We start from the raw sequence: 20112 nt of genomic DNA, 5'->3' as shown, positions 1-20112 counted from the left end.
TTTCAAATGAATCCATGTAATCATATGGACAAATACCTTTTGTTTTTAATAATTCAATTTTTTTCTTTTTTAAATTCTTTGAGATGTGTACTTAAATTCTGGAATATTTTTTACTAAGTTATCCAATGATTGAGACATATATTGAAAACTATCTATAAGAACCAAATCACTTACCATAAATGCCATATATCTTTCCATATTGTTAGGAATTACATTAATTTCTTTTTTAAATTTTCCTATTTGTTGCATAATAAAATAACCGTTATAACCTCTTAAATTATGAAAAATAACAGGAATTGTGTGTGTTAATCTAAAACTAATATTACATTCTGAGTGACCTCTAAATTTTCCTTTTATATGGCAGAGATCTCTTACTCTAGTTTCATGTTCCTTATATTCTTTTCCACAGATATGACAAAACTTTTGTTTTTTAAATAAAGCTTCATCCTTTTTAGACATTTTCAAATCTTTTTTATTAAATATTTTCTTGCAATACTCTTCTTCCTCAAGCAATATTTTAATAAACTTATAAACTGCATTAGGACCTCTGTAAACATGTGTTGGTTTAGTATATTTATCATCATAACAAACAACTTTATAACCGTAACCACAGTCTATATGTTTTGATATGGTTCAGTAAATGAAGATTTAGGTGACGGCAAAGCAGTTGATACTATCTTAGTTATTGATTCAAAATCAGCATAAATTACAAAAGGTACGGCTAAGCCTTTATGATAATTTTTAAAATGTATTTTACTTCCCTCTTTTGGCATTTTTACAGCTTGAACACCATTAATAGCTAAACCATTTGGAATATGTTCATTTAATATTCTTTCTTGAGAAAAACATTGTAAACATGATTTGCAGAAATGTTTTTTATTTGCATGTTTTGTTTTGTTAAACATTAATCTATTAAAATCTTTAATCCAAACATAATGTGTTATTTTCTCATTATTAATTAACAACATGTCGCAGTGTTCTTCATATTGATATTTTGATACGTACAATGGATAAACATTATTATCTGCATAACCAAATATATTGAATGAAATATCATTCTGAGTTTCTAATTTAGGTATTTGTTTTAATGTTACAGGAATTTTTATTCCTTTATAATTGAGTTCTTTTATATGCTTTTTATATTTTAAAACTCTATGAGGGTTTTCTTTAACGGGAAATTTATAAGCCAAATGACACCATCTAAAACATTCATTATCATGCTCATTCTTTATATTTATTAATTCTTTCATTGAATTTTGTAATGGTTTTGGTAATTCTAAATAACTAGAAGCAGCCAGCGGTGTATATTTATATATATTTATATAATGGGTATCAACTGACTCTATTCTCCAGCCGCTTCTTTCTGAAATCCAATTACCAGTCCTATTTATTATTTCATCAAAGGCTTGACGTAAAGTGTTTTTTTTTATTTCGTTTGTGTTAATAATAATTAAAGCTTTTGATTGAAAATTAGCTTATTTATATATTGTTATATTATTTTACAGTTTTACTCATTTTTGCAAAAGTTAATTTTAAAACAACATTTATTTTTATACCTTTTAAAGTTTTAAGTTCAGATTTAAGAATCAAATGAGTCTTCTATAGTTAAATATAACTGATTTTTTGGATCTTGTCTATATGTAATTTTAATTTCAAATTTCTTAATATATTGATTTAAAGACCTCTGAATTTCACTAACAGGCATCTATATATTATATTTAGCAAAAAAGTCGCTCAGCAAAAAACAAAAAAAAAGTTTAAGAAGAGTTAAAGTATTTAGATTTATACTTTCTCCCATTTGTTTTCGATTTTCTACATTTTACTCGGTTTTTCCCTTCGCAGCACATTTTTATTAACCCAGAATTAATATCAAGGTCTTGAGATGCTGCGTAAGTGCTTCTATATGTTTTTCTTCATTAGCGTCACAATCGGTTGCAATAACTCTTTTAGGATGATTAGGATTGTTTCGATGATTATTTGGTCTGGGGCAATCACATAATCTTTCACTATTTTCCTCTTCTAACATTAAACAACTACAATCGCATTGAAATAAATCTATATTCTTTTCTAAAAGATAAGGATCTATAACATTTTGCAATTTATCAGTCACATGTTTTTATATTCATCGCTGACTATTTGATCAAGTTTTGATTTAATAACGTTTCTTCTTTTTAGTACTTTTTTATATGAATTTCTATCTTCATTCATTATTTCTCCTAAAGTGCTAGATAATTTTGGCATAATCATTCTATCTACCTTTCTATTAACCATTTATATAATATACTTATAGAAAAAAATCTTTAAAAACGCACGTAAAGAAATAAATTCAGCAATCTAAAACAGTTTAAATTCCTTCATATGCATTTCAAAAGGCATTGAATATTTTTTTTTCTGCATTTCTAACAGTATTGTAAAAATATCTTGAATAACTTTATTTGAATCTTCTTTACTTACTGTTCCAATCCGTGCTTTTGTTATTAGTTGTTATTAGTTGTTTTATTTTGTGATGATGTAATTTTAAAATAGTTCTCTTGTTTTCATCTTTTAGTTTATTAATAAATATAGTAATTGCTGATGGAACAGCGCCAGCAACTGCTACAAATATAGGAGTGATAGGAACAAGTGCTCATACAAAGAACCCTGAATTATTTCATTATTTAAATCTTTAATAGTATATGTTCTTGGATTTGTATTATTAATTCCATAAATTATGAATATTTCCTCTGTCCAGTTTGGTGTATATCCTTTTTCAAAATGTCGTTTAAGTTTGCTTAAGCGAACTCGATCACCAATTTTAAATTTTGGTTTACTCCTTGGTATCTTTAAATTACCGTATAAATTAAAGTAAACATTACCAGTTTTTACTGGCTTCAGTCGGTGTCATTTTTATACTAGAATGTTTTCTTTTGTTATATTTGTCAACCATATCCTGCAAATTATCTAAATAAGTGTAAGTATTATTTGCTGTAAAATATTTCCACATTATTCTTTTTAAACTTCTATTAATTCTTTCAATTACTACAGCGTTTCCTTCATTAAATGTATGATACATGTTAATCTTATTTTTATTCAAAAATGATTCAAACTTTTTATCATAAAATTCTTTTCCTTTATCTACCCATAAATTTGTAGGTGTTCTACCTTCAGAAATTATTTTTTCAAATGCTTCAGTAACCGATTCTCCAGTTCTATTCTTTAATGGAATAACCCAAGCATATTTGCTAAACACGACAATAACGGTTAACAAGTACTTTACACCTTTATTATATTTTGAAAAAGCTTGCATATCAACTAAATCAGCAGACCAAGTATCATCAATATCATTAACTATCACTCTTCGTTTTATAAATTTTCGTTTAATTGGTTTATGTAATTCTTCTGCTAATTCATCACTCCATGTTATTCCGGGGGTCTTTTTGAGTGAGCTTTTAGCTCCCAAGGACTTACGTCCAAGAAAATACTCTACCCCCTTTTTCCTTTTTTTGACCTTTTTTCAAGTCCAAGTTTGTATTTCGTTTTAATTGCTGGTTTTACAACTAAATGTTTTGCAATCTTTCCTCCAAATGTTTTTGATTGAGTGTTATTTAAGTTGGAAAGCATGTGCTTGTCATATATACCATTTTTTACACCACTGTCGTAGCAAAAGTCATGGTCCATACATACTGCGTCTAGTTCATTAACAGGATGTCCACTATCTAAAGGATTTCCTGGCCCGCAATAGTTATATCCTGGGAGTGTTAAACCTTTCTTAGGTAATAAAGGTAACATTCAAATCGAAGGTTTTCACAGTACCAAGGGTACTGGGCCAGCGGCGGTCACTTTAGGTCAAAGGATAAGGTCAAAATGAGGTCAAACTGTTTTCGCGCCATCATAATATATACTACTGTTATATGTTTTTATTTAGTTTTCATAGTTATTAAGGTTTTGGAATATGTAACGTATAAAAGTGCTTTAGCAAACTGTCTTGGAAAAACACAACGTAGTCTAAACGTTAGTTATTTAAACTAAAGGCCTTTGAAAAAGTTGAATGTGTCAACTTCTTTATTCGACAATAATCTATTTCTATCGAATAAAAAGTTTGGACTATTTTCGTAGCCAAACAAAAAGCAGTCTGTTGCTACTACTTTCCTTAATCTCTCCAAGTGTTCAGTAGAGACAGAGGAGTATGCTTGAATCATGGCGTCATATCTCTGTTTATTCAGGTCTGTGTTATATTTTGCCGAGGATTCAATAGCTGTTTTTAATGCTTGTATAAATGTCTCTTTGTTAATATTGATAACATTTTCTTCGTTATACGGAAAATCTATGTTCTTTGAAACGTGTCCCGTTATCTGGTAATAACTCCATGCTCTAAGGAAAATGTTGTAAGATGAAATAGTGGATGCCTTTACTAGCAATAAGGTTTTGAATAAATGCTTTACCGGTCCAAAAATAGTCCACTCCCTAAGGGATTTCACTAGGTCCTTTGGGTAGTTTTCTACGATATTCCTATAGTGCATGGTCTTTAAAATGAATAGAAAGTCCTTTTCAAATGTTTCTAAATGTGCAATGTAATCAAAATGGAACATACACGGGTTACACGATTTATGATGCATCGGTCTGACATGTTCATCTAAGCGAAGACCGTTTTCATATGATTCGATTATATACTTTACCAACTCGGCAAAAGTTAAATCATGTCCAAAGTTTAGACTATCAGAGGAAATATTCGGCCTTGCTAATTTTATAATCTTGACGCCTCTGTAAAACCAATCTTCTTTCGGGAAATAGAATATATTACAGTAAGTTGAAAATAAACGTCCATACGGCTCACGAACAACCATGAAAGAAAAAGCATCATTCATTATTTTACTTGCATTAACATTTGCCTTAACCAGAGCTGCTATTTTGACCTGACAATCGGTATCACAATTGAAAAGTCTTCTCATTACTTCAAGAGTCGTAGTAGAAGCACATTTGTTTACACGACAATACAGAGCTTTTTTATTTGGAGACATATGAGCGCGGATATTAATCGTATAATTATCTTCAGTATAACCTAGTCGTTTGCATGCTTTCACTAATGATTGAAGTCGTCTGTCATTTATCTTCTCTGTATCATTGTCTGTATCATTTGAATCACTTTCAGTTGACGTTTCTTCCTGAAAACGCAGACAACACATATGTTAAATTTGAGCTGGTTTATTCCTTATATTCATTTTATTTTGAAATTTGACATTTAGATAACTGAGTTTCGATTGCTTCTATTGCATCAAGATTGTCGGCAAAACTTATAATGCAGTTGAGTAAATGATATATTAATAAATCAGAGCGTAGCCGCATCTGCTAATTTGCCGATTTTTAAGCATACGTAATGTTTTTTCTTAATTTTAGAAAACAGCTCGTGTACGTACTCACGCAGAAGCACACACGCACTCTGAGAGAAAGACAGACAGAGAGAGAGAGAGAGAGAGAGAGAGAGAGAGAGAGAGAGAGAGAGAGACAAACAGAGAGGCAAATACAAAATTGGGATAAAGTGAACACAGCCTTCCGATGGTCTGTTGCACAAACGCCATAACCCAAATCATGTTCAGATTTCACCAACATTGTAAACAAAAAGACAAAAACAATGCTTTGATAAATTATTTTACCTCATTCCTGTTTAGAGGGAGGAGCATCAAGGGAAATAAGGCCCGATGAAACATGTCAGAAATGAGGTGTCAAAACAAGCCAGACTGTTGGGAGTTAAGCATTGTCTATTGCCTATTACAGAGTCCTTCACCTGTCTCTTCAGACACAATCAAAGAATTAAGTGTAGCTGCCAACTGTAATAGGCTTTAATACCAACTATGCGTCAGTATTAAAACAGTCAAAGATAATAGGACAGGGTAGATTTAACTGTATATCTTTATATAGAAATACTGTTTGACATATGCTATGATCTGAAATCTTACGAAGTTTAAAAAAAAAACATTTACGTTTGTAACCAAACGATTTACACATTAAGCAAAATGTCTAATTTATCACTTTGTCACAAATCTTTAGATACTGAAACAAAAATTGGTTTCATTTCCTATTTATGATTTATTTTGTGCAAATACGAATATATGTAACAACAATAGTTCTTTTATGTGCGGTGTGGCCACTGCACAAGTCTCCTCTTACTTGGACTAGGTGCTGTCAAATAACATACATTATGGCAATGGTTAAGGTCTGGTCTAAAAAAGAACTCACTCGAACCAAAGCTGCCTGTATTTGCCTTTATGTTTTCAATAAATATTTGTATTTATTTGTAATCTACCATATGAGCATGTCATAGAAGGTGTTGTAACTGTGTTACGACTTCACGTACTTAAGCTCAGTGTTGCTTTATTCTGATGCTGGTGGCGGTAGTGAAAAGGAGGCAGAAGGGGTTGAGAGATGATGCCATGTCATTAATGTGTCTTGGAGGCTGAATTGAAATAAATTGAGCTTATAAATCGGAGTTGTATTTGCATGTTCAGATTTATTGATTATTTTACGATATCAGTTATTAGTATCCATTACTGACTTTTAAGAACTACGAGTGACGTATAAATCTGTATGGTCATTGAGGTGTCTTATGTAAATCTCGTGCAAAATGATAATTGCCGGTTAAGCAAAATCTTATATAAATTTCAAGGAAAAGATTAACAGTGCATCATACTATAAACGGTTAGACTAACTATGACAATGTTTTATGTTTAATCACTGGTCCTTTGCCTCCGTGGTCGAGTGGTTAAGGTCGCTGACTTCAAATCACTTGCCCCTCATCGATGTTGGTTCGAGCCTCACTCCGGGCGTAAATTTCTTCATGTGAAGCCATCCAGCTGGCTTACGGAAGGTCAATGGTTCTACCCACGTGTCCGCTTGTGATAGAAAAATGCACAGAGGGGCACCTAGGCCATTGCCATATGACCTATAATTGTGTCGGTGCAACGTTAAACTCAACAACAAATAAATCAATAAATCAATGAAATATTTCTTTTTCATGCAACATTGTAGAAAATGGCATTGTCACCAAATTCCATAGTAAGTAGGATACTTGCAGTCTAGTTATCATAGATACATTATTTCAGAAGTAATCTATTTGCTTTTGTTGAGCAATATTTGAAAGCCAGACGTAAAAGGTGTTATAATGTATATTCGAAAGCTAAAATTTTCTAAAGGAGTTTAAAGTTATAACATAAAGTGCTGATATAAATCAATCTTTTTTTTTCATTTTCAAAGGTTGAACTTCTCTGAGCATAAAGAATAAATTGCAAATAAGAAAATCTGAAATGACCTTCAACACTGTAGCAGTTATATGCTACCAGCATTTCATTTAACCATAAACTTCCGACATTATTATTAATATTATTTTTGTGTTCTTGACTTTTTGTTTCAAATACATACGCTGATGTGGAATGTTGTTTTGGGGTTGTTTTCCGAAACATTACTTTTTCTTTTGAATACTTTTCCCAGTGTCTTACCTTTTATGTTGTTGCTATGTTCGATTACATTTCTGAAAAATGATTCTTAAACCACAACAAAAAGAAATAAATAAAAAATAAATATACAAAATAATATTAAGAACACCAGGCTCCTAATTTATCCGCTCATAAGTTCAATACATTCTGTATAAAAAAGTTAATTTCATGCAATAATTTTGATAAAAGGAAAAGCGAATGACATACTTAGATTTAATGTAAATGGAAGTATTCAATAAGTTTCCAATATATAAAAAAAATATATGCTCTAATTTTCAAGTTTTTATATTGAATTTCTTATCTACCTTTCTTTATCCCGACTGTCTCGTCAGCGCTATTGTTTAAAATGGTCCGAAACGTAGGTTTGAAATACGGCTAACCATTGTTGCTGGTGATTTTTTTTCCTTACTATCGGTAACAATTTGTTTATATTTATCGATACAAATTGGTGAAAATTGGGACAAATTCTTTTAATATATTACAAGATTAGTTGATTTTCCGAAAGCACAGGGCACAGCAAACAAGATCAGAGCTATACAGGCCAAGTAGGCCCAACAAAAAGCGAGTGGAAGAGAACAAATCAAAGATTGAAATTCAAAAGGGAGAGCTACATGTATAAGGCCAACACGCACACGCGCACACACACACACATACACACGCGCATGCTTATAGAGTAGACAAAACAACCCTGCAAAAATATTTTAAAAAACTTCACTCATTGCAAAAAAGGAGAGTGTGGTGTATAAATTGGTGGAGGGGATCGTGGGGGGGGGGGGGGGGGGATAAATAGAGAATATTTGTTTGTTTTGAGTGAATATGGAATACTAGTATATCTCACTGAGAAGTGAGAAAATTTCAAATACTTTAGATATGTAAATTTTCTTTTGATTTTATGCTTAATTACGTTGAGATTTTCATTTTGCAACAAATTTTAATCACAACACGGGAAACAGACGCTCGTAAACAGACATGACGTCAGAGATGTGTTGTGACGTTAGAAAAACGCACACAACATATTTATTCTATATTTTGCTGCATAACGTTATGAAATTTTCATTAAGTAAAATAATTTGAATCGAGAAATATACTATAAAGAGCAAAGTGCGACTACAATTTTCATCCTGTTTTAATCAAATAATTTAAATTTCATACATAATGTACAAGTAGATCGGCATTTACAGTGAATGATATGCAATGAGTGATATGGATAATATCTCACTGAAAATACACAGTAATTCATCAGTTAGCATAAAATAAGAAAAGTTACACCATAAATGTACAAAACAATTTAATATCAGCACATTTAATACGAGGCGGACAAAACAAGGAGCAAACTGCAAAATGTTCAAAACAGAGCTGCACGTCTTATTACGAAAACAACCCGTTTGATATAACACCAATCCTTAAATATATTCATTGGCTTCAAATACAAGATAAAATCAAATACAGAATTCTAATTTAAACATTAAAGGCCTTGCACGGACAGTAAGGAAGTGCAGCAACAACCCTCGTGCCTCCAAAAAGTCCACTGGTTTCCTACGGTGATAAAAGTTTCAGAGTTGCCGCCGCAAAACTATGGAATTCTCTTCCTGACAATCTCAGAAAAGATTCATCACTAAATTCATTCAAAAGAGCTCTCAAAACACACCTTTTTCAAAATTTTCTACAACAAAAGATAATAGGTGAGGGTAGATTTCTCGGAAGCACAGAGCACAAAAAGCACAGCCCCAGAGCCAAGCATTTACATAGTAGGCCCACAACAAAAGGAAGCTGTAATGGAAAAATATTTCAGACGGGTGGTTTCAAACATCCAACAAGTACATATTAATTTATGCTAAATATTGATGGAGGGGAAGGAAATGGTAAGGGGCGAAATGGGGTCGGGGATGAAGGTTGGGGGAGGAATCAGAAGGGGAAAGTTGAACAAGGATGAATATACAAGGGAATGCCATGTTCTTTAAAAACAGTCGCACTACAACGTAAAAAACAATAGCGCAGACACTCATGTACCAAAGATAAACATACAACTACGATCAACTGAATAACATAGAAAAACGAACAAGCAACACATAAGAAAACAGTAGGGCACCGTTATAGACTCTCAAGCATACAAACGCACCCACACAAGTAGCAATCAAGTACCGACTTGGGATTCGGCTGCCAAAACAAAGGGGAGCCACGAAAACTTACTGAAAGTAAAGGGGGAGGGGATGCAAAAAGTAGCGTAAATGCAAGGGAAAGGAGAGGGCAATAGGTGGAATTGGGCAGAGGAAAAATGCTTTCAGCAAACAAGAAAACATACGCAACAGACAATACAAGACAGACAAAACAACCAGTTGAAAATAGGGGCACCGCCTTGGAACGGTCAGTAACCTAAATAAAGGAAACTGGGAGTGGGGGGGGGGGGGGGGGGGGGTTAAACGCGTTTAGGGCATGCCAACCTCGCACTTACTCTATTTTCAACAAGTTTAACCACACAATGTAAATAAAATTCTCGCTGAGAAAGGCTCTAACATTAGTGCAAAAGTAACAGATAAATAAAGCAAAACATAAATTTAGGGTAAATTTAAGGTACAATTACACCAATGTACTTAACAACTTGTCTGAAGTCAGAGCAACAAGAGCCTAACTTTTAAGGGCAAGGGCACGACTAAGAAAACTGTAAGACAAAAGTCAACTACCTCCGTCCGTTGTATATAGGATTTAGGAGAAAAGCATCATGGAGTCCTACACTTTATTAGTCATCGCACCATCAAATAGATCAGATACCAACTGTGACTGTTTCTACCCATAATAAATATGCTATCGTTATTTTTGTGAAACAGAACTACGGCAAGTCATTCGTCGCTGACGAAGATCTCTAATGTTTTACAATTCAACATTTATAATTCTAAGGTTTGTTTAATAAACGCACTTGTTGGTAAGGCTTTATTGGTAGGATGGTTTATGATATTTCTTTCTAATATGATGGCACCATTAACCGGGGGGTTTGAACCTCTATATGCAGCTCGTCTGGGCGTACACGATGCTTTAAGCACTGGTATTGGCAATAGGGGTAAAATGACCTCAAGAAGAGGGGCGCAGTCATGACTGTTTGTTACAATAAGGCTGTAATTATTATCATTATCATTATGAATGTTGTTATAATAACTATTATTATTATTATTATTATTATTATTATTATTATGTACAACGCCATTGAATATATCATTTATACAAATAGGAGTTTAATCAAATTATTCAGTTTCAGTTTCAGTTTTATGACTGCATATGTCATGTTTAGTGATTTTCCCACATATCTGCGATATGTGACATGTTTAATTATAAAACGCCTTTGAACTTATAATTCATATGGAAAGGGCGCTCAACAAATCTGGTATAGTAATAATAATAATAGAAACGAAATTCGAAGGTAGGGACACCGCCTTGATGTTCTATAAACAAGGGTTTAACCGCCCTAGGGGCATGCCAACCACGCACTTACCCTAATTTACCCTAATTTCAACACGTTAGGCTAGTAAAATCACAACAACGGAGACATTATTGTAAAACATGCCACATTGTATCAAGTAAAATAAAGTCTTTGTTCTAGCTTTGTTAAGCTCTTTGCGTCATTTTTTTTTTTTGCTTCACACAGGCACAATTGCCAGAAAGCATTACGTGGTATTACACGGTTTTATTCTAGTCGCACAACATCCATACGATAGGAAGGCAAAGCGACCAACTGTAGATTTGGGTGATGGGGTTTAACGTTACACCGACACAAGTTTATGTGTTATGGCGGCTTGCCAGTCTTTCATGGTGGAATGTGACACCAAATGACCCTCTGGGCATCATTTCATCACCTTAGGGCGCCTGGGTAAATTCAGCAATCTTACATTAAACAGTTTGATGGCTTCTACGCATGCAGAATAAATCCTGCTCGAATCCACAACGATAAGGGGCAAATGTTATTTAGTCAGCGACCTTAACCAGTCGGGCACGGAGGACCCCTTTTATCCTTAAAGATAAATGTACGTATCAATTCTGAAAAAAAAAAAAATATAGCCATATTCAATATATTATCGAGTTATCTCGAGGTTTCGTTCAAAATTCTAATAATGTCAAACTGGGTCTCAGTGGACAAAATGAACACAATGTTCTATTCATACAAGCATAGAAATAGATCAGCAATACATGAGGCGAAGTTTGTCCGCATATGGATGTCAGTTATTTATCTATATGTTTTTGCCAGTTTAATAAATGCGTTAGCCAAAAGAAACAGCAAAGTTGAAAGATCACAATTTCAAAGGGTGTATTCGTTAAATTTCCTGTTAGTGAAGATCACCTTTTATAACATCCTCACGATTAATGATATACCAATGCAGATAATCAGCAGATTTCTCGTATGTTTTAAAGCAACACATCTGCACGTTGATTTTTAATGCAAACAGACAAGCAGTCCTCAGAACTGATTTCTTTGAATTAGCAATTAATCAATCAGAATGGTGTTTGATAAAATTTAAGGTATCCAGATATAGAGAACTTAAAGCGACTTTCATCAGGTCTGACTTGAAACATTGCACTATATAACCCTCCACAATTGTATACTCATATCGTCGCGATAACCGATCAGTTGTTTATGTTTCAAATCATGTTGTAGTCTATTTGTCCAGTTTATTCATCATATGTTGATAATGATGTTGGAAGCTTTGTCTGCAGGAGTAAAGACAAACTTTGTATTGAAATTTTATATACTCATATCGTCGCGATAACTGATCAGTTTTTTATGTTTCAAATCATGTTGTAGTCTATTTGTTCAGTTTATTCATCATATGTTGATAATGATGTTGGAAGCTTTGTCTGCAGGAGTAAAGACAAACTTTGTATTGAAATTTTATATAGCTTTCTCTTAATAAGAACTTTTTGCTTAGAAGGTAGAAAGCAAGGGTTTGATACATAGAAATGTATGCGAGTTTGTATAAATTCCTTTTTTTCCAATAAGTACGAGCGTACCTTGCCTTTTGTCCCAAAATTTATTCTTTACCATTGATTATGACAAGATTCAAGAGGAATGTATAAACATTAGATTCGGGACAGAACCTAAGAAACACTTTGAAAGATGATGACAGGATTCAGAAGACGAAAAAAATATGGTAAAAATACTTAATATATTTGACAACCTACAATTCATTCAGGCAATTCAAATATTTTAGATCAATAATTTCGGTTTTCAAACAGGAAATGAAAATATATGGGACAATAGTGATGTTTCAGTTGCTAGATTTTCATTTTACCTGTGTACTCTATGGAAATTCTGAGGTAACAATTGTTTGTTAAGTAACTCGTGTGTTGGCTATTATTTAATCGTTTCCTTTATTTGTATGTTTCTGTATTCTTTAGGGTGAGGGTGGGTGGGGGGTGGGGGTACGACGTTTTCAACAGTATCTCAGTATCTTGTTTCTGCATCTCAATCGTCTCATGACCACGAGATATATATTGAAAAATACGAGTCAGTAACACACACGACAATCATACATCAATTCATCTAATTGTTCAACAATAGGATGATTGTTCATAGACATTCTGTCAGCAGTACATCTGCACCACATCTCAATTTTTGTTTTCTTAAAAATCAGTTTCACATATTTTTGTTTTCAATATTTGCACGAAACCAACCAAAATGGGAGCTTCTATCATTTATTGCAAAATGAGTTTAGTTTGTATTGTTCCATCATCAGAAAGTCTTAGAGGAGTGTCTATTTGGAACGATGTATCTGCAACACTTTTACAAAATTTCCCTGTTCTATACATATTCATATAATGTTGATTTTTTTCTATTCAAATACTGTGTTCCTTTCAGAGTTTTCGTTATCTTAAATGCGTGTTTATTCTTTACTGATATTTTTCAAAATCATTCCAATAATTTGTTCATGGGTTTATATTGTCTGCTGCATTATTTTCTGTTTTGTATAGTTTTAAGAAATAATCTTCCCTTCCATTTTTAAAATTCAAAACCAGCCAATCTTTTGAAAATTTTGTTTATGCATCATTCATGTTTGTAATATTTATTATTTATTAATAACAACATTACTTTTCCCATCCGTTTTTACCTCCTGATGAGAATGATGCTGTAGAAGGTCATGCCGATCAATGCTGGGTATAAAATGTTAGAGTTGAGGACAATCAGTTCTGTTGAAGCCCCCTTCTCGTTAATGAATCCCTAACCTACACAATAACCCCTGTATACTGCTAGTTCAACCTTATGTACGAAAATAGTTTATTTCACTTTACTTCTCGTCTAAAAAGACCACGTACAGAAGAAGTATTGCTATAAGGTGTAGAAGAACTTGGGTGTTGATTTTCTGTAGTGAATCAAGAATTCTGTAGATTTTATCAAAAAGCTATTAAACAAACACTACACATATTCGACTATATGTACTTAATATTCTTCTGCTATTTGTCTAAATTCAACACATAATCTCATAAAAGAAAAACTTAGAAAATAATTGCAAGGGAAAAGGTTAATTATCTGGCATATAATTAAACTAAAACATTTTTATAAGAGTAATACACAGATTGGAGTAAAGATAAAATTTATGAAGCGCTACAATTTCTATTCGGTAACATATTTGATAAACTATGCAAACAACAACAATGTATAGTTAATTCATAATTGATATCTCAATAGGGATTAGCTTCGCCCCATTTATTACATTGATCCTATTCTGTTATGAACAAGATTTCATGTCTACTTAGACGCATGCGTTCATGCTTGTCTGCTGGGCTGCTCTTTGCGTATGTAGTTGCTCGAGTCCTAAATCAACATTCGTTTCAATTGCTGGTTTTATAACAGTGTTTTGATATTTTGCAGGAATAGATATTGATTTATTGTTTGTAAACAAGGTAACATTTCCTTTCGTACATGGCTGTTATAACAAAGATCATGACTCGCACATAAATACCGCGTCCAGTTCATTTACTGAAGATCCATTGTCTAAAAGGTTACCTGGGCCACAATATACATATCTTGGAAACATTAGTAAAACAAGGTTACTTAACATATTGATATCAGTCACACATCCAGTTCTCTTAGCAAAGTTTTCATATGTCTGCAATAGGCACATTTTGCTTTTAACTTCAACCTTCTGTTTTTTGCTTAAATGTTTTGAGATTTAAATTGTCACTAACTGCCTGTCTATAACGCAGTGGACCTTTGACCTTTATTGATTTAATAAATACATTACATATTCCGTTAAGCTTCTACCAAAGTTCTTCCAACATTCCGACCAACTTGATAACTCTGATAAATACTGACCAACAAGTAACCAGCTGGCAGAAAATAGATATTCCAGTAAATGGGTATTGATAGATCCAGGTTTATTCAGTTACAATTTACAGTCAACTAGGAAAACATTATTGTTTTTTCGCATATGTACAAATAAATGCTAAATCTTAATGTATTGAGATTTTATATTGTCAGTAAATGTCTCTCTGTTACACAGTGGACCTTTGTTGCTTCATAAAAAATGATAAATTATACATATTGAACATATCAATTTATTATAAATTGCATAATCGTTTAAGCTTCTGCCAAAATTCTTCCAAAATTCCGGCCAACTTGGTTAACTTTACTATATTCTTACCAACTGGTAACCAACAGGCAGATAATACGTCGTGCAGTGAATAAGCAATGATAGATACAGGTTTCCCAGTTACATTATTTCAACCAACTAGGAAATCATTATTGTTTTTTTCTGCATATGTAAAGATAATTGCTATTTCGTCTGATTAAAATAAAGCAGATAAATAGCTTTTCGGGTAAATTATTTGAATTTAAACCTATAGTCTTTTAATTTCACTTCTTATATCATACTAAATTGGACGTGCGCAACAGACCAAACGCTGGGACCTTAAAAACTCCGCCTTCGATATGAATAGTATTCTCAGGCGATTTAGTAATTCGCTGCATAATATATTGATTTTTAAGAAAAAAAATCTGATATAAGCAAATTGAAGTTTTGTTACCATTATAGTGTCTCCCGTCCTTGTTTCTCGTTTTAAGTTGCCAGAAGAATAATTTCTTGTTCCTGCATAAGATAAGAAATTATTAAATATATACTGGGCGTCACTGAAAAGTTACCACTTATATATACTTCATTATTTTTTATACATTATTGACGTCACCTTTTTATGGCCTGTGCGCGGTATATCACTCACAGACTATGTCTCCTTACCAGATTCATGATTGTCAGGTGAGAACAGCCCATACGACGTCCAATTTCACGAACGTTAAGTCCGGCGTCAACCATGCCAATGGCCTTAATTACGTTGAGCGTCCCTTAAATACGACATCCTTAGCAAAGATATTCTGGTTTTGAACGTTTTTCTCTTAGTCTGTCCACTAACTTTCAAGGGAGATGAATTATTTGCGATAACAGTTGCATACATGTCGACTTTGCTCGGAAAAGTCAGTTTGCACGTGCAGGCCGTGACTCAAATGGAGTTCATTAAATTTGTCAAATCTTTACACCAATGACTACTCAGTTGGGTCAAAAACATCGTCGCGTTGTGCTTTTAACACAGTTCAGTGCGATTTTCAAAATATAAGGGTCAATAGAGTGGTAACGTTTCAGTGACGCTGAGTATATATATCAACATAAACCATACGTGTGCTTAAAGTGCATATAAGGTGTAATGAATGTTGTTGTTTTTTTTCGAGGAATCTTTGCAATAATTCTACAAACTATGCTTAACTTGAATCAAATGATCAGTTAATACAATGTTCATACAGGAATATGTGCATCCAGCAAGTTCCAGCATTAATATTGTTTTCATAAGAAAATACTTCATTATTAATTACCTAAGGATTTGAGAAAATACATTGTATCTTTTATTCTTTTATTTCTTACATTTGACTACCTGAATCTGTTTAAATGTATTGTTCCCAATTTTCTTCGAAACATAACAGCATTTAAAATCAAATTATATTAACCAATCGTATTTACTTGGTTAAACATATAATGAAGAGTTTTACATTGCTATTGTAATTTAATTTCCCCGATTTCTCATGAATGAGAAATATACCCTGCACTAGTCCCAATCCGTAGCTCTATCCACCTTCTCTGACGGTCTGTCCACAGAGTCACAAGTAACGGCTACTTAAAATTGGCGTAATTTTACCTTAGTCTTTCAAATATGATTGTGTATATAACGGTACCTAATAACAGTTAATGGAGAACACACCGTCTCGGCCTAATTTGAAGTGTATTAGCACATTACTAGTTGTATTTTCACAAGGATCGTAAATCAAATTACAACAACGCAAAAGATGTATGGGGAAATAGCTATTTATAGCAAATCTAGTCTGCTTGTTTTTTTTTTTTAAACGAACACTCGGGATAAAGTGTGGTGGACAAATAGAGCACGACTTTACATAGTGCTAAATACCGTATAGGTTAAATACAGGACATGCTATAGCAAATCAAAATATTTCTTTCTTTTCTTATGCTCCGAACCTAACAGTTAATGTTCAGATGTGAATCATTTATGAATACGCCTATTTTCAGACATGGCTGAGTTGAGGGTGATATCAGATAGAAATGAAAGTGAAAATAATTCACGAGTTGGACAAGTCTTGCACAAATGACATTTTTGCTAAATGTATAACCGGAGGATGACATAATTAAGTTTATAAATTTTATCACATTTTCAAAATTTATATAGAAGGACCCATTGTTTTAAATGCGTGTTTCAAATTGTTCAACCGCTTACTGTTAGTCATACCCGGTGAAGGGTTGGACAGAGAAAAAAAATTAAGTCACACACAATAAGGATAAGACGATACAATTACCATGTACTTAACCATAGGGAGTTTTATACGCAGATTTAGTGTGTTTTCTCTTGTGAGGAAAAATAATTGTCTCCGTTTACTTTTCTCTGTATATATCCATTACAGGTGATTTGAAGAAACTTTACATTCAAAGGCCTTTTTTTAAAGGATAGCATCTGTTTCAACCTTGCTATTTGTATGGCACCAATACACGCGACGCTCTCCTTCACAAGAAACACGTATTCTGGACGTTAAGCCCTATATTGATATACACACGTGTTAACAGTAAATCACTTGATAATGAAAATAGATAGGGAGTGAAAGCCAATTTTGTATTTATTTGTCACTTTCGTCTTTTGAGAGTGGGTTATCAATGTGCTAATAGGGAAGACATAATGCCGCTGGGAGATTTCAATGATTTGTCAAAAATGGCAAAAGAGAGAAGAGAGAAATTGATCATTTATGATTTTTTTTTTATTTTATAAACGTAAATGTAAATCTTTCCAAATGATCAATTTCCACCACAGTTGTTAAAAATAAAATATGATTGCAATATAGTAAGTGCATATCATCTTTCCCTGGATCTTATACTTGCTATGTGAAAAATGACAGAAGGAAACGAAACCAATACAACATACTGAGGGTAATCGTAAACAAATATAACATATTTTCTGCATAATTATTCATTTGGATACATAAAAGTTAAAGAAACAACAGAGATAATAATGCTTTGTAAATAGTATTGTAATCTATCTCCATTAAATTTCCCAAAACAGTCCTCTTTGCAGTTTTCAGATGTAACAGTATCTTTAAACAAAAAATTTAACACTTTTTAAAAAAAAATAAGATGTCGATGGAGTGTGTACATCTAAGCTTTTGTATTTAAGAAGATGTTCGAATTTCTTGATGCTATTACCTTTTGTCATTACATAACTTTGCAATTATTCTTTACAAACCATTCTTAAATTCCGTATTAGCCTTAATCGCATAACGTGCACACAACTATATCAAGCAATACATGAGCATACGTGGTCTTCATCTACCATAAAAAAGATAAACAACGTCGATGTCACGATAAAGTTAACAAAGTTTAAAACAATGAAACAATGTGTATGTTAGCTAATGAATGCAAGCATTTTCTATATTAGTTTTACAATAGAATGGCGGATTTGCTTACCACACAAACAACTCGCTATTCTGTAGATTTATCAAAGTACAATGAAATATGGTACATGCACATGTTTCTTTGAAGTTTAGGCATTTAAGGTACTAGTATAATTATAACGTTAGAAAACATTTCACAAATCCCTATAAGTTACAATTAAGCCCTTTAATTCTGTAAATAATCCAGTTGTAAATAAGTATGAAAAATGTAAACGTTTAATTGAAATGTTCACTTATAAACAGCATTTTATCGTGTTCAATTTATCTACGTAATGTTAAAAGCTAAGGCAAAATTTGCTTTTCGATATTTTATATTCGGTACTCACCACAAAGTATTTCTAAAGTTAAAACAGCAATGCATAAAAACAGGAATTTTCTTCTTCGCATATCCAAAATAATACTTTAAAAAGACACCAATTCGAAACCACTCAAATTGAATGAACATGAACACATTATTTTCAATTATAGTACTCAAACATTTTCCAAATGAACTGTACAGCACAACAGCTCAGACATTTAGCTAATGAGTTATAAAATAAATGCATGTTAGTTAACACGACTTAGGCATCAACACAATATTACGGTTTCAAAAAGTACAAATACAAAACAAACCAGACAGTTTGTATTTCAATGATGCTATTGATCAACTTTTTGCATTGAGGCGTGTCTGCACTTTTAGCTCTTACAATACTGCGGTAAACGCCGAGAATAGCGGATAAGTCACGCCTCACTAATTGACGTTGAATTATACAGACCAGAAAAAAGATCGGTTCCTATTATTTAAGTTAATCTGAAAACTGGAGTACTTTCAAAGCATTTTTACGATTCTGTTTGGTCCAAACCGTCATATCTTGTGTAGTATCTGTTTTCCTTATAATTTACCACTCTGTTTTCAGGCAAGATAGCATTAAATATATACATCAAGTAATTTGTTTGAGTAGCATGTTAAAAAAGGGCATTTTACGTATATCAGTCGTTAGAGAGTCGCACCAGCTTCGTTCAAACCACGTGTAAGATATAAGATTCATGTCAATTGTGACTTGTAAGCAATTTTCTCAAATATTCTCTTGCTTGCTAAGACAATTTAAAAGTGATGCATAATACTTTATAAAATGATTTCTGGTAACTAATAACAGGATCGATTATAGAAAAATAGTGAAGGTGTCATTTTAAGTAATCGCAATTACACATACTTTAGTTGTGCTATGGAAAAAAAACTTATTTCTTGTACATGTAAGTCAGTGTGCCATTGGTCAGTATCGTTGAGATTTGATCGAAAGTGACTGGCCTTCTTAAGCATTTTAGGAATTAGGCAAATGTGTAATATATATACGTATCTGAAGATGAAACAGTTGGAAGGTTTCCTTATTAAAGCCTTTTGATGACTGTACGATGAAAGCTTAAACATAATGATAGTTTTATAAAAATATGTGTTTATATAGGAAATGAAGCTTACCCTATATCAGACGTTCCCATTCCTAAAAGCCGTTGTACGTAACCTGTTTTTACTTTCTTAGAACATAAGATAAGTCCGATGTCATTTGGATTTAACTAATGAAGGTGGACATGTTATGATAATAATAAAAGTCCTTTAATGAAAAACCTGGGTCCCGTTTTATCATTGGTCGTACGCCTTGTCTTAGCTTAGGCTTGGTCGTACGACTGATCTAA

At 32.7% G+C, this 20112-nt stretch overlaps 1 protein-coding gene across 1 annotated transcript; it reads right to left on the bottom strand.

Annotated features, from left to right (window-relative positions):
* Nucleotides 1-2706: 2706 nt before the first annotated feature.
* LOC123559677 (uncharacterized) lies at nucleotides 2707-19012 on the bottom strand. The gene is made up of 3 exons (XM_045351693.2): nucleotides 18768-19012; nucleotides 15474-15535; nucleotides 2707-5141 (listed from the first exon to the last, which is right to left on the bottom strand). Exons 1-3 carry the CDS (start codon nucleotides 18826-18828, stop codon nucleotides 4005-4007), a joined length of 1260 nt encoding a protein of 419 aa, XP_045207628.1. The 5' UTR covers nucleotides 18829-19012; the 3' UTR covers nucleotides 2707-4004.
* Nucleotides 19013-20112: the final 1100 nt, after the last annotated feature.

This window comes from Mercenaria mercenaria, chromosome 15, assembly GCF_021730395.1.
Source record: "Mercenaria mercenaria strain notata chromosome 15, MADL_Memer_1, whole genome shotgun sequence".
Classification (NCBI taxonomy): Eukaryota; Metazoa; Mollusca; class Bivalvia; order Venerida; family Veneridae; genus Mercenaria; species Mercenaria mercenaria.
This window is presented reverse-complemented; position numbering and strand designations above follow the sequence as displayed.